The 16,063-nt window shown below is 33.4% G+C and overlaps 1 protein-coding gene across 1 annotated transcript; it reads left to right on the top strand.

The window, feature by feature from the left end:
• The first annotated feature begins 10,473 nt into the window (after positions 1–10,473).
• On the top strand, positions 10,474–15,594 carry LOC103491837 (cytochrome c oxidase subunit 6a, mitochondrial). The gene is made up of 4 exons (XM_008451945.3): positions 10,474–10,643; positions 11,763–11,869; positions 11,998–12,040; positions 15,323–15,594. Exons 1-4 carry the CDS (start codon positions 10,532–10,534, stop codon positions 15,355–15,357), a joined length of 297 nt encoding a protein of 98 aa, XP_008450167.1. The 5' UTR covers positions 10,474–10,531; the 3' UTR covers positions 15,358–15,594.
• The last annotated feature ends 469 nt before the right edge of the window (positions 15,595–16,063 follow it).

Raw genomic sequence — 16,063 nt, 5'->3', positions numbered from 1 at the left:
ATATATAGTTTCTGTTTTTATTTCTGTTCATATATATATGCTATGTTGTTATTCCCAGTTCAAGTACCAATACTACATCCAATTATGCAGCTATAATCTTCACTGTTTTTTAATCCTAAACTACAAGTAAAACAAAGATTCATACGTCCAACTATTTTTTCAGGGTGAGATTGATAAGGTGGACTGAGTATGAGTTCTAGGTTCAAATGAGGAAAATCTTTCTTAAATTAGGAAATCTTCCCTTTCTAAATCTTGAAACTCTTCAACAACAGCCATGAGTTTATCTTCTTCCACTTTTACTTTCACATCAGTAGTAGTGAAGGAGATTGTTGTTGAAGCTACATAACCAAAGTTATTTCTGATACAAAAAACTTATAACAAAAACTTGAGGAAGCAAAATAAATGAATCTATGAACACAAAATAAATATCACAAAATAAGCAAACTTATAATAAGTCTAAAATATCACAAAATAAATTTATGAACACCTCAGTGCAGTCGTATACAAGGAGGAGTCCTCGACTTTGTCTTGAAGTGCATCTGTAAAGCTTTACGAGGTTAGGATGTTGCAATTTTGAGAGAATCTCAACTTCATTTGTGAACAGCATAACACTTTTGTAATTATTCTCGTATAGCCGCTTTACTGCAACTGTCCTTCCATCCTTGAGTGTTCTTGATTAACAGTCAAAACAAAGGGTTCAAGTAACAGTATCACATCAAATCAAGACCTCCTTAGAACATACACAACCAAAATAGTTTAAATACTATGTCATTCTTATAACATACACAATCTCAAGACAGTACCATAACCTCCATCTCCAAGCTCTCTTGATTGGTCAAAATTATGAGTTACTTCCTCAAGTTCAGCATAAGTAAGTCCATTAACACCTTAGTGAAGTATCTAAAGACGAAGAAGATTATTATTATTAGACATTGAAACGAAAATGTTGCAGTTGTGTAAAAAATTAAAGGAAATGCACGAAGAAATTATTTTGAGATAAGGAAAGGAAACATTTCAAGCTTCATTGCCTAACGTAATGATTCAGTCAAGTTTCTAACTAGAAAGGAAGAAGAAGGCTAACCTCGAATCATTAGGTTTCAAGTGTAATGTCGACGGTGAGTTCCCTTGTACGAATAGAGAGACGATCGGCTATCGCGCGCAGTGACGATGAACACAGAGGGACACAGACAGAGATGGAAGCAATGTCGTCGTCGTTTGAATGGAAGTGTGAGAGGTTGGCCAATGAAGAGATGAGATGAAGAAATCAATTGAATAATGTGAGAGATGAAGCCGATTGAACTGTGAGGGCGATGAAGAACTCCAAAGAGATGAAGAAATCGAAAAGAAAAAACTTTAGAGCTTATCGTGCGTGTGGGTTTTTTGTTTAATTATTTCAATTGTTTTTTTCCTTTTCAATAGCTCAATTTAAAATGGGCTATGTTGAAGGGCTATTAAAAGCCCAATATGTTGTAGTGCCAGCTGGGTCAAATTACTGTTTTACCCCTGAGTTACTTCTAGTCCTTAAATACCAGTGCTCCTCTAATGAACAACTTGTTTATGGTCCAACCACTAAACAAAAACCCCTCTCGTACCATAGAGAGGGTAGGACCATTTGTTCAAGTCCCGGAGACACCATTTAAGAGAACACTTATCTACTTACCCTAAAGGCAGGAGGAAGTGAATTCTGTCTTGTGTGATTATGTTCCCAGCTCCCCACTTGGTCTTGTCCCTAAAATGATAAGCATATTAAATCGGCAATTTGGCCACTGTCATCCATACAAATCAAAGGATAATCCCTCACAAACAGGAGTTCATAATACACTCATGATTAAGACTAAGTTACCTAAGTCATCATAATGAAATAGAAACCCAACTAGTTAACGGAGTTACATCTAGTGATTACTATTTTGTGGCCCGATCTTATGCAAACTCATTGTATAGGATACCCTCACTCGCATATCGCATACATGAACGCATTGGATCAATTTTTTTGTATCAAATACAAAATGAGTCGTATCCATAATGTTACCAGGATAAGGTACCCAACCTTAACCCTATACTATAGATCCTTTAAGTTGATCTTGAACATTGATCCCCGTATGTCTCTACATATTGTTCAAGACTCATCAAACAACTTAGGATGTTAGTTTATTGGATTTAGGTTATTAATACAAAACTAATAATATAATCAATAACACTTATTGAAATTATAATAATAAAACACTTTATTAATAACGATCAATGGATTATATTTACTATCTATGAGTTTTAGGACATAAAACACAACACATAATCCTTCCCCCAAACGCATACTATCATAAGACCAGGACTATTATAATACTAGGATTATCATAACACTAACTCTACCATAAATCAACCCTTCCCCCAAACGTCCCTTTAGTACTTTTTCTTAGAAATTCCAAAGTAACAACACTTTCTTTAGACCCTTCAATCCTAAAGTCAGATTAGTCACTTCTTAAGCTCTCCTATGATTGCCAGTTCTTACTTAATATTTTACACGTGTAGGCTTTTCTAACCATACTTAGCTTTAAACCCAACATGTAATCGACTGAATAATCTAAATTAGGAAATTTCCTTGAACTCGTCTTTCAACTCGTGAATTGCCAGTCTTTTGTTCATTGCTAAGTTAATGCGCGCGATCCTCACTTCATTTCTTCTTTCCGCCAAACTGTATAGAAAAGCACTTGTTAATAAGGCGTGATGACTTATGTAAGGTGCATCTTCTTGATATTACAATTTTTCATTAAAAGCTATGCGTTCTCATATTTTATCTTGTGTTTTGACTCCATTGTTTTATCTAAAAGGCCATAATAACTTGTATTTGTACAAGTTATCAATAACACTCTTCTAATTCACTGCTTCCAAGTTCCAAGATACATCCTTCAACTATGTATTAAGTTGTCTTTATGGTTTCAAAATTTAGACCATAAAAATCTTTCTAATTACTTACTTTAAATTGTTAGTATGGTTTCAAAAGTAAGTAATGCAAGCGAATTAGGTGAAAAAGGAATTTTAAATGTTTGTCTTAAAAAGAAAAATGCATGGAGGAATTTCTAATGTAAGCAGACATAGAAACTGAAATTTGCTGTAAATAAGCATAATAATCATAATAATTTTGGTTAGATTAGGACAAAAATAAGGGCATGATTAATTAAGTTTTTAAGAAATCAAACCATACTTTGCCTTCTTTTTAAGGAAGTTGTGCACGACTTCCTTTAATCCATCACGTTAAGTGAAAGCGGCTCCATTAAGCATATGAGAATGAGGAAGTGAGAAGGAGCAGACGGGACACGACTTCCCTTCCTTAGGGCCCGTTTGATAACATTTTTATTCTCTGTTTGTTGTTTGTTGTTTGTTATTTCCTGTTTCCTGTTTCTTTTTTTTTTTAGAACAAGAAACAGTAATGCGTTTGATAACTGTTTCTATTTCTTGTTTCTTGAAAAAAAAAAAAGAAACAAAAACAAAAAATGTGTTTGATAACTGTTTCTTGTTTACTGATTTTCTTCTAGATTTATTTTTTATTTTTCACATCTACTTTAACCATTAAACAAAAATATAGGTCTATCCATCAAACATTAAAAAATATTTATCAAAAGTTTATTCATTTAATACGAAGACGTATCAATGCACGAATAAAAATAATAACATAAACATAAAATTATATTTATCCTTCAAATGTTGCCAAATTTGATTGGCAATATCATCTCTTACTCAGGCTATTTCTCTTCTTAATCCATCAATTTCAACAACCTCAACGTATTTCATGATATCTAGAATTTAATATTAATTTTAAAGTAAGTTATGATGTCTTCAATATTCAGAATTGAAAGAAACAAAACAAAATTTAACCTTTAACTCTACTACATATGATGCTTTAGAGAAAAACCCACAACGAAAACCCAGATTTGCACAAAGAGGAAGACGAAAACTATGGATTCGACGAAGAGGAATAATCAGGTAGAAACTATGGATCCGACAAAGAGGAACAGTCTAGTGAAGAGGAAGAGTTCGGGTTGTCCAGGAAGACGATGAGAGGTGAAGAGGAAGACGGTGTGCAGAGAAAAACGATGAGTAAAAGAGGAAGAGGATGATTATTTGGGGAAGACGAGGGAGATAAAAGAAAAAGGAAACCAATAAAAATAATTAAGAAAAAGAAAAATGAAACAAATAAAACTAATTGGGAAAAATGAAAAGGAAACCAATAAAAATAATTGAAAAAAAGGAAAAGAAAAGAAATAAAAATAATTGAGAAAAATGAAAAGGAAACCAATAAAAATAATTGAGAAAAAGGAAAAAAACCAATAAAAATAATTAAGAAAAATGAAAGGAAACAAATAAAAATAATTGAGAAGAAGGAAACGAAACAAATAGAAATAAATTGAGAAAAAGGAAACCAACAGAAGCAAATGAGAAAAAGAACAGAAGAAACTATTTTTTTTGTTTCCAATAATTCCTTATAAAATGAGAAACGTTTCTACTTTTTTTAAGAACAAGAAATAAGGAATGTTATCAAATACCTCTGTTTTTTAAAAAATGGAAACAGAAACAAAAAACAGGGGACAAGAACGTTACCAAACGCTTCCTTATTTTCCAAAATGATGAAAATAGTCCCTGCCTAAGTATTTGAAAAATGTTATGATATAAAAAACCAAAAACTAAATAAGAACACAAAAGAAGAATAGAGAAGAGAGGAAGAAGAGAAGACAATTGAAATCAATTGTGGTGTGTCTTACAAAGGCACCACACTCCTCTATTTATAAGACATATTATGTATAAGTTACATTATGGAATTCAATGGGATGGATGTTAGAATATGGAATTGAATGTGAGAGTTATATGAAAATTGTAACCTATGTAGGTTATGGATATCTACATTTATAATATCATTATATTTACAATACTCCCCCTTAGATATCCATATTATATAAAAATAAATGCCTCGTTAAAACCTTACTAGGAAAAAACCAGATGGGAAAAAAAATCCTAGTGAAGGAAAAAGAGTACATCATTTTTATACATTAATAACTACCTCATAAAAACCTTGCTAGGAAAATTCAATGAGAAAAATCATAGTCAAAGGAAAAAAAGGCATTACTCCTATAGCTTAAGGACAATATTTCTACTCCCCCTTATGGATACATCACTTAAGTTCTCTGAGTTGTCACATTCCAATGTTGTGCACTAGCTTTTCAAATGTTGATGTGGGTAATGCTTTTGTGAATAAGTCCGCCAAGTTGTCTTTTGAAGAAATTTGTTGAACACTGATGTCACCATTTTCGTCAAGGTCATGCGTATATAAGAGTTCTAGTGAGATATGCTTTGTTCTATCTCCTTTTATATACCCTCCTTTGATTTGTGCTATACATGCGGTATTATCTTCAAATAATATTGTTGGTAAATTTTTACTGAAAGACAAACCACATGTTTCTCGAATATGATGAGTCATTGACCTCAACCATACACATTCTCTACTAGCTTCATGAATTGCACGAATTTCTGCATGATTCGATGAAGTGGTCGTCATGGTTTGCTTTACAACCGCCAAGATATAGCAATTCCTCCACATGTAAACAGATAACCTGTTTGAGATCTTGTTTTGCGTGGATCAGATAAATATCCAGCATCCACATAACCAACTAGATCAAAGTTTGATTTATTTGAATAAAACAAACTCATATCAATTGTCCCTCGAAGATAACGAAGTACATGCTTAACTCCATTCCAATGTCTTTTTGTTGGAGAAGAACTATATCTTGCTAACAAATTTACTGAAAATGCTATATCTGGTCTTGTGTTATTAGCAAGATACATTAGTGCACCTATTGCACTAAGGTACGGTACTTCAGGACCAAGTAATTCTTCATTATCTTCTCGAGGTCGAAAGATATCCTTTTTTACATCTAGTGATCGAACCACCATTGGAACGTTCAATGGGTGTGCTTTGTCCATGTAGAATCTTTTTAAAATCTTTTTTGTATATGTCGATTGATGAATACAAATTTCATCGGCTAAGTGCTCGATTTGTAAGCCAAGGAAAAATTTTGTCTTACCAAGATCTTTCATTTAAAATTCCTTTTTGAGATATTCTATTGCCTTTGAAAGCTCTTCAGGAGTTCCAATTATATTTAAATCATCAACATATACAGCTATAATCACAAATCCTGACTGTGATTTCTTAATAAAAACACATGGACAAATTGGATTATTTTGATAACCTTCTTTCCATAAATACTCACTTAAGCGATTGTACAACATTTGTCCTGATTGTTTCAATCCATATAATGATTTTTGTAATTTGATTGAACATAATTCTCTAGAGCTTGAATTATATGATTCAAGTATCTTAAATCCTTTAGGGATTTTCATATAGATTTCATTTTCCAAAGATCCATACAAGTATGCTGTAACTACATCCATAAGATGCATATCAAGATTTTCACATATAGTCAGACTAATTAAATATCTTAATGTAATAGCATCCACCACAGGAGAATATGTTTCCTCATAATCAATGTCTGGTCTTTGAGAAAATCCTTGTGCAACAAGTCGTGCTTTATATCTAGTGACCTCATTATTTTTATTTCGTTTACGCACAAATACCCATTTAAATCCCATAGGTTTTACACCTTTAGGTGTATAAAGTACAGGTCCAAAAACTTCATGTTTCGTGAGTGAGTTTAGTTATGCTTGGATGGCTTCTTTCCACTTGGGCCAATCCTTTCTATTACGACATTCGTCAACAGATTTAGGTTCATAATCCTCATTTTCATGAATGATATTATGTGCAACATTATACGCAAAAATGTTGTCCACAACTACATCAATTTTATTCCACTTTTTTCCTGTCATGGTATAATTTATCGAGATCTCATTGTTATCTTCATATACTTGAGTCTCTTCTACATTTTTACCACTAGTCGTGTCCATGACTTTTTCTTGAATGTTTCTATTGTCAATTAAGTCATTTTGACTATTGGTCACTTTTCTTTTTCGAGGATTTTTATCCTTTGAACCCATTGGTCTACCACGCTTTTGGCGCAACGTTGATTCATTAATTGTATCAACTTGCTGAGTTAGGATTTCAATTCTAGATGGAGCATTTGCAGCTGGAATATATGACTTGGTCACTTTCTTAGTATCTGTAAATGCATCTGGCATTTGGTTTGCTACACTTTGTAAATGAATTATCTTTTGAACTTCTAGTTCACATTGCTTTGTACGAGGAACTAAATAAGACAATAACGATAAATTCTAGGCAATTTCATTTTCCAACTTCTTAATTTCTCTCCCTAATGTTGAAAAATTTGTTCCATTAAAATGACAATCAGCGAATCGTGCAGTAAATACATCTCCCATCAAGGGTTCACGATATCTAATAATTGATGGGGATTCAAATCCGACATATATTCCTAACCTTCTTGAGGCCCCATTTTAGTACGTTGTGGTGGGGAAATTGGAACATATAATGCACAAACCAAAAATTGGCAAATGAGAAATATTTGGTTCTTGGCCATAAGCTAATTGCGTTGGAGAATACTTATGATAAGATGTCGGTCTTATGCATATAAGTGACGCTGCATGCAAAATAGCATGACCCCATATAGATAATAGAAGTTCTGCTCTCAAAAGTAATGATCTGGCAATCAATTGTAAATGCTTGATAAATGATTCTGCCAAACCATTTTGTGTATGAACATGAGCTACAGGATGTTCAATATTCGTCCCAGTTGACATGCAATAATTATTAAATGCTTGGGATGTAAATTCACCAGCATTATCAAGTCGAATGTTTTTTATTGTATAATCCGGAAACTGTGCTCTTAATTTGATTATTTGAGCAAGTAATCGTGCAAATGCAAGGTTTTAACTTAATAATAAACACACATGTGACCATCTACTTGATGCGTCAATTAAAACCATGAAATATCTAAATGGTCCACTTGGTGGATTGATTGGTCCACATATGTCACCATGAATTCGTTCTAAAAATGTAGGTAACTCAACTCCCACTTTGGCTGGTGATGACCTAATAATTAATTTTCCTTGAGAGCAAGCAATACATGATAATTCATTGGATTGAAGAATCTTCTGGTTCTTTAGTGGATGTCCGTAAGAATTTTCAATAATTCTTCTCATCATTATTGATCCAGGATGACCCAATCGATCATGCCAAACAGTAAACATATTTAAATTCATGAACTTCGGATTCATGGTCGCATATGTTTCAATTACTCGTATATGGGTATAATATAATCCAGAAGAAAAGGCAGACAATGTTTCCAATATACGCTTCTCATGTGAAACAATAAATGTAATATAAAGATATTCTATATTATTTTTTATTGTTAGTTTCAACATGATAACCATTTTGACGTATATCTTTGAAGCTCAATAAGTTTCATTAACATCATTTTTCTCTTCAGAAGACTCAAAGAAGTCCGCCACATCCAAATGGGTCATGTTGGAAGGGTCAAATACATCATCTTGATAGGCAAAGTTTACTTCCACATTCTTCCCGTTTCCCTTTAATGAGGCTTGATAGAGGTCGACTAAGTGCTTGGATGTACGATAAGTACAAGTCCAATGACCATTCATACCACAACGGAAGCATTGATTATCACCACTTTTAATTTTCTTATTTTGTGGAGTCTTCCTTCTACGATCATCATTTGTGGTTTTCTTGAAATCTAAATGATTATTACCACGTAAAGTATAATTACTTCTTCCTCTACCATGATCACGACCTCGGCCATGATTACAACCACGACCTCTACCTCGACCATTAATATTATTTAAAAATACAACATTCGCTTCAGGGAATGGTGTTGCTCCAGTTGGTCGAGATTCATGGTTTTTCATTAATAACTCATTATTTTGTTCAGTCACAAGAAGACATGATATGAGTTCGAAATACTTTTTAAAACCTCTTTCTCGATATTGCTGCTGTAGGAGCATATTCGAGACATGAAATGTTGAAAAGGTTTTTTTCTAACATATCTTCATCAGTAACTTTTTCTCCGCATAACAATAATTTTGAACAAATTTTAAATAATGCGGAATTATAATTACTTACTGATTTAAAATCTTGCAACCTTAAGTGCATCCAATCATATTGAGTTTTAGGAAGAATCATACTTTTTTTTTATGATCATACCTTTCTTTTAAACTTTGTCATAGTTCATAGGGATCTTTTATCGTAATATACTCAATCTTTAGTCCCTCGTGAAGATGATGTTGAAGGAAAATCATGACTTTCACCTTTTCTTGACTTGAAGTCGTGTTTCCTTCTTTAATCGTTTCTCCAAGATTCATGACATCCAAATGAATTTCAGCATCAAGCACCCATGATAAATAATTATCACCATTGATATCAAGAGCTAGAAATTCTAATTTGGTAAGACTTGACATGGTAAAACTATAACAAAGAACAAATAAACTAACTTATATTTGAAATTTAATAAACATGTCAAACATGCATTCTAAGACACCTTAGATAAATATCATATTGTGCACATGATACAAAAATCAATAGAACCCATATATAATAATTCAAAACATGCATGTTAATGTACAATAATTAAAATTACAAATACATATTATGAAAAATTAACAACAATACACACAAAAAATGTTAATTTTACAACATACTTAAATAAATTGATAAAAACATTTAGATCATAAAAACAATTACAAAACTTATATTAATAGAAAGTAAACAACTAAATTATAAACACAAATTATAAAGAACTCATAAACTATACATTGATCTTAAAATAATTGATATAAGAACCAAACATAAACAATCACATAAATCATAAAAAGATTAAAGATGAACTAAATCATAATCTTATCATGAACTAAAAATATTTTTTTAACAAACAATAACCATGTAAACGTAATATGTAAAATTACAACATGCAATAGGTATACAATATTACATTCTCAAACATTTAAACTATGCATGCATATGATGTATACATGGATTGTTTCATGCACTATTCACAAATACCATAAAAACAAACTAATATTATAACCTACCTTTTGCAAATAATAAAATTGTAGAGTGCCGTGCTGATAACGTGTTATGAAATAAAGAACAAAAAACTAAATAAGAACACAAAAGAAGAATAGAGAAGAGAGGAAGAAGAGAAGACAATTGAACTCAATTGTGGTGTCTTACAAATACACCACACTCCTCTATTTATAGGACATTTTATGTATAAGTTACATTATGGAATTCAATGGGATGGATGTTAGAATATGGAATTGAATGTGAGAGTTGTATGAAAATTGTAACCTATGTAGGTTATGGATATCTACATTTATAATATCATTATATTTACAATAAAAAAAATTTACCCAAAAAAAGTAAATTGTGTGACCGTGTCTCTCTCTTGCACGTGCCAATTCACACGCTTGGAATTATATTGGTGAAGAAGTCGCAATCTAAATCGTAAGGGTTTGGTCATTTCGTGGACTCGGCAATTTGTGAGAGAGAATCAAAGAGAAAATGGCAATGGCGTCGATCCGATCCAATTTTCTTCGCGCCGCCCTACGCGGTGCCTCTCGAAACTCCGTTCAGCCTAAACGCGGCTTTGCTTCCTCTGCTCACGACGACGCTCGTAAGTCTCTCTCTCTCGCTTAGGTATTTTTTTTTTAATTGCGATGGTATATGCACTCCAACTGATTCACGTCTCTCTCTATTTGCTTGTCTTTATTGACGGATTTTTTTCCTTGTTGCTTTCAGCAACTTTGTTTAGTCCATTATATGTTTTGATTTCATTCATTTTCCCGCCCTGTTTTCATCTGACGAAATGGGGGAAAGAAGGAGGATGTTGATTATTCAATCGTGTTCAAATTTTGTTTCAAACTAATTTGATTAGATGCTTTTCGTTCCTTTTAGATTGAAAGTCTTGCCTTGCAGAAGGAGGTGTTTTTGAAATTTGAACTCAGATTTAAACGTTATTCAATAGTTTTTTAAAATAATCGGATGGGATTATATACATTGTATTTGACAATTAACTGTGCATGGGGTTTCCAGCCGCTGAGAAGCAGATTTGGTTTAAAGCTTAGGAAAGAAGGCAAAGGGGGAATGATCTATTACTGAGTGGCAACACTATGATTGTTGATTTCTATAATTGAGTAAAAAATCTTGGATTTTGTGGTATATTTAATTTACCTCTGATTTCGAGTGAGTAAGGCACGGTGGAAGGGAAACACAAATGCATCTAATTTATTAGAGGGTTAAGACCTTTAGTCAAGGAACTCTTCTCCAGGTTGAAGGGTGAGTTTTTTCACCTATAATCTGATGCTTTCTTTTTTAATTAATTCTTTTCTGGGATGGAGGTCATGAAAGTTTTTCCACCTCTAATCGTATATCTGTTTCTTCTTTCTCTCACTCCTCTCCACATTTCTCTTTCCTTTTCTTCTCTCACACGTTTATCGGTTGTGGGTGGTGGTGGTGGGGGGGGGGGGGATTTCTTCTTTTTTTGGAGTAGGTAAGTACACTACTGGTGCTAAGCTACTTCAGTATTGTGAATTTATTTTCTAGTAATCCACCATAACATATACTTTTGATGCCTCGTTACATTTGTTGGGTGCATATGTATTGTTAGTTTTAAATACTATTTCATTCTTATATTGTTCAAGCACGTAGGAAGAAAAAATTGAGTGCAAGATTGCTATGTCGCTTGTACTCCTTATGTTTGATCTCTCACCTTCCTTTTTTTTTTTTATGTCAGGTGAAACGGCAAAGTGGGAGAAGATTACTTATGCTGGCATTGTAACCTGCTCTATTTTAGCATTCTATAATTTATCAAAGGGGCACCCCCACCATGAAGAGCCCCCTGTAATCTATAACTTCAGTCAATTTATACTTTTTCCTCCAGTGCTGAGTTCCTAGTTGCATTGTGGAATTCTGTATTGTACTCTCATGTGTTAACCATTTATTTTTGTTTGGGTTTTCACTGTCTGCAGGCATATCCATATTTGCACATTCGCAATAAAGAGTTCCCTTGGGGTAAGTTTCCACTTCATTCAAAGTTATATGACATCTTGTATATCTCTTTGCAATTGCTATTTGGGTTTTATAATATATTTTAAGTCAAAACATATAATTTCCATGAAGTGGTGGTTTTTTATTTTTTATTTTATTTTAATTTGATTTTGGTGCTAGTTGTTTCCTTAAAATGAACTAGTAAAGCATTGCTCTTGTGAATTTAAATTTAGACGTAATGCAGAGTTTCCAATAAAACAGTGATTATGCTCCTTTGCAAACTCAGTCATAATTATTGGTGCGTTTTCTTTATTTGGATTGGACATTGTTGATTGTAATCAGAAAGGAAAGTTGATTAGCAGTCCTTATTTTCTCTGTTTACGTTGCTTGATCACAATGTTAGTAAAATAATGTTGGAATCTGGAAGCTGAACCATCCTATTAGTTTGCCAAGTAAATGTACAGCTATTATGTAACCAATAGATTTACTACTAACTCAGCAGCTAGTAACTAATATGCTTGTAACTACCTCGTTCAGCTTGCTAGCAATCTTTAGATCTAGTTCATTACCTTCTCCTTTCATTAATCCAACTCTAACTTAACTTTGAAACTCTTCAACCCCAAATGTTGAATGGGGTAGTTCAACGGCTTCCTCTGTTGGTTGCTTGATCATCTCAGGGTTTTATGGACACTTCCTGGTTTATTATTATTTATTTTATTTTTTAGGACAAGAAACAATTATGTATTACCCATTAACAAAAGAGACAGCCTAAGGGCAAGGAGTTGAGGGCCTACAAAACTAATAAAGAAGAGTCTTCCAATTGTTAAGAATCATAAGAAGGCTATAATTTCCAAAAAAGAAAAAAATGGTGTAATTTATGCACCACCAAGAGTTTGTATGCTGGACAAAGACCAGAAAGAATCGAAAGAAGCAAACTTATCTTCAAACTTCTTGCTCTTTCTTTCTTTCCAAAGACACCCAAGAAGAGCACGAGTATCACATCTTCAATGGATTTTGCCCACCCACAAAATCTACCACCCTCCAACTCGTCGATCATCCAATCATCAATCATCTTAGGAAGGCTTCCTACCGACCCAAATATTTAGAAAAATGAAGAACACGCTTTTTGGCAACAAACTCTCAATGTAAAAACTAAAAACAGGTGATACACAATTTACATCTCTACAAGGCAAGATAGCACATGGAAGGAGAAAGTGACCAACTATAGAACTTCCTTTGGGGCTTCTCAGGGGTATTCAAGCTTCTAAAACCAGTGACTAGAGGAAGCTTCCATCCCTAGGATCCCTCTCCACTCCCTTAAACACCCTACTGTTTTGCTTACCCCACAAAACTTAAGAGACCGAAACTATCTGGCAATCGAAAGAAACCAACCTTTCTTTCCAAATGGCTATCTGTGGAGGAACTCCTTGATCATAGCACTGACATATCTATAACGAACGATCATCATACTAAGGGTGTGGAAAAAGGAACCCTTGACACCACTTACAAAATCACAACATCAAAGAATAGGGTCTAGGTCTTTCTTCACCTTTTGTCAAAGAATACAACAAAAAGGCCCAATAAGCCAAGATATCTTCTTGATTAGCTTGTCCAGCGTGTTAGCACGACTGCAAAGAACCTACCAAGCATAGAGGGCCACCTTTCTAGGGACCTTAATCCTCTAAAAGATCGATTCACCTAAGGGGAAAGGAAGAAAACTTGCATGAGAACTCTTCTGAAGGATTGGGGCTCCAAAATCTGACATCCTTTCTCCCCAATCTATAGGGGTGACTCTTGAGTAAACAAAGAATAGTGGTCACATCTGTTGCTTCCCTATTAGAAAGAGAACAAGTAAAATCCAATTGAAAAGGAACAAAAGCTCTCAGACCACACTAAAAAGGGACAACAAAATGACTTTTGAAAGATGACAATTAATACAATCAAGAAAACATATCCCAATGGGACGTTTGGGGCAATGAGTTGGTTATTATAGTCGTTGGTTATTATAGTCGTAGGTTATTATAGTTTGGTTATAATAGTTTGCGTGCAGGATGTAGATTATTTTAGTTTGGGTGATAATAACATGCATTTGAGTAAACTATCTTAGTTTGAGAAGAAAATAGTAAACACTATAACAAAGAATAAGAAAATGACAAATGTAAAACATAAAATCTTGTAGCAGATAATAAAAACTATAGCAAATAGGGGTTTTGGAGTAGTGTTGATTGTAATTAATTGGAGACTACAAGATAGTGTTTACTGTAGCAAGGAGGTGGTTATTATAATCTTAGATAGTTCATCCTCCAAACAACTCCAAAGAGGTTGTCCACTGTTCTAGCTTTCGAATTAAGTTCTAGCCATGAAGTAGTAGTTGATAATAATTGGTAGGACATTCTTTACAATATTTTCATAGAACTCTAAAAAATGATCTCGTAAAGGGGCGTCACCAAACTAATAGGCTGATTCACGAACTCTAGCTATCTTCTTCTTCTTTTGTCTTTTCTTGTACATGTCCTTTTTCTGTTACTTGTTTGACCGGTCTTCCCTAAAGAGTCGGTCTTGCACTTTGGACAATTGATTCTAAAAAAAGTGAAGGTTTTTACTTTGCAAGTTTTACATGGTTGTGCTAACTAACACGATGGATTGGCTTGTGAAGAAGTTTCCCTTGCTTGGCCCCCTTTGCTGTATTCTTCGTTGGAAGATGAAGGAAGACTTGGATCATATTCTCTGTAGTTCTAAGTTATCGAGAGCTATGTGGGGTTACTCTATTAGACAATTGGGTTCTTGCATGCTAGACATAGGGTTACTAATGATATGACTTGGCGAGTTCCTCCTCCATTTTGCCCTTTTGGAAGGAGGAGGTGCTTTTTATGGATGGCCAGGCTTTGGGTTTTGTAGGGGAATAAAATAGCAGGATGTTGAGGGACTATTTTGATGTTTGGTCCTTTGTTTTAGTTACTACATTTTGCTTTGGGTTTCAGCTTCAAAGACCTTTTGTAACTATTCTGTTGATTCTATTTTGCATAGGTGAAGTCTCTTCCTTGAGAGGGATTTGTCTCTCTTGTATGCTTTTAGGTTTTTGAAGTTGTTCTTAAACCCTTTTTGGGGAACTGTTTGCTAACAGTTGCTTTCCTCATTTATGAAAGATGGCTGAATTTGATGGATGATCTGATATTCATTCTCATCTTTCCTCTATGTTCCTTGCTCAACTGCTTCTTCACCGTTTATTATCCATTGTCAAAGTAAAATTGTTTTTACTGATTTAAAAAATAATATATATATATATATATGTTTCTTGTGCTTTAGGTCCTGATGGTCTCTTTGAGGTGAAGCACCACTAAGGATTACTTTTGGGTTCAAAAGCGCATCAGAGTTCTCATTCTGTTCCATATCAGAAAAGACTTCATGGACTGGTTGGTTTAGATTTTTTCTCTGCAAAGGAAAAGCCATGGCATGGCCATTTTGCATTTGTTAAAATGCTATCAGAATATTATGTGAATCATGGTTTGAAGTTCTTTTTTTTGTCACAGCCTTCCTTCCTGATTAATAAGATAAAATTTCTTCCCATTGTGCTAAAAGGTCTGCGGTAAGCTTTGTTTGGGTTGAAAAGTGAGCTTCTATAACTTCTGGTACTTGATGGGTAATAATTGTTACTTTGGTGAACTGAAACAATTGCTAGGTGTTATCAACACAATTGGATCATTTTCATACGTTTGGTTTGTATTTTTTAAAAAATGGAAAATGAGTTTAAAATTTAAACACTTACATGTTTGGTTAGATTTTTTTATAAGTGTTTATAGATGAATTTTGGTTGGTTAATATAACAAAAATGTTTTTACCTAACCCAAATTACCATAGAGAAGTACATACATATTTTAAAATTAACAGCATGTTATTTAAATCAAGTATTATTTTTTTCGTATTAAATTTGTTAGATAATTTTATTTTAGAGGTAGAAGTATCTTAATACTTAAATTCATGATCATAAAAACTATAACCGATCTCTAACAACAAAACATGATAATAATATTTTTTCTTAAATAATAT

The sequence above is a fragment of the Cucumis melo genome, chromosome 6 (genome assembly GCF_025177605.1).
Source record: "Cucumis melo cultivar AY chromosome 6, USDA_Cmelo_AY_1.0, whole genome shotgun sequence".
Classification (NCBI taxonomy): domain Eukaryota; kingdom Viridiplantae; phylum Streptophyta; class Magnoliopsida; order Cucurbitales; family Cucurbitaceae; genus Cucumis; species Cucumis melo.
Note: the sequence above shows the minus strand (reverse complement) of the source record. Positions and strands in the feature narration are given on the sequence as shown.

What these genes read in the sequence shown, in the direction of transcription:
- LOC103491837 (XM_008451945.3), top strand. Translation starts at nt 10,532, where the DNA reads ATGGCAATGGCGTCGATCCGATCCAATTTTCTTCGCGCCGCCCTACGC. An exon ending in CTCTGCTCACGACGACGCTC is followed by an intron (nt 10,644 to 11,762) that starts GTAAGTCTCTCT and finishes TTTTTATGTCAG; the next exon opens with GTGAAACGGCAAAGTGGGAG. An exon ending in CCCACCATGAAGAGCCCCCT is followed by an intron (nt 11,870 to 11,997) that starts GTAATCTATAAC and finishes CACTGTCTGCAG; the next exon opens with GCATATCCATATTTGCACAT.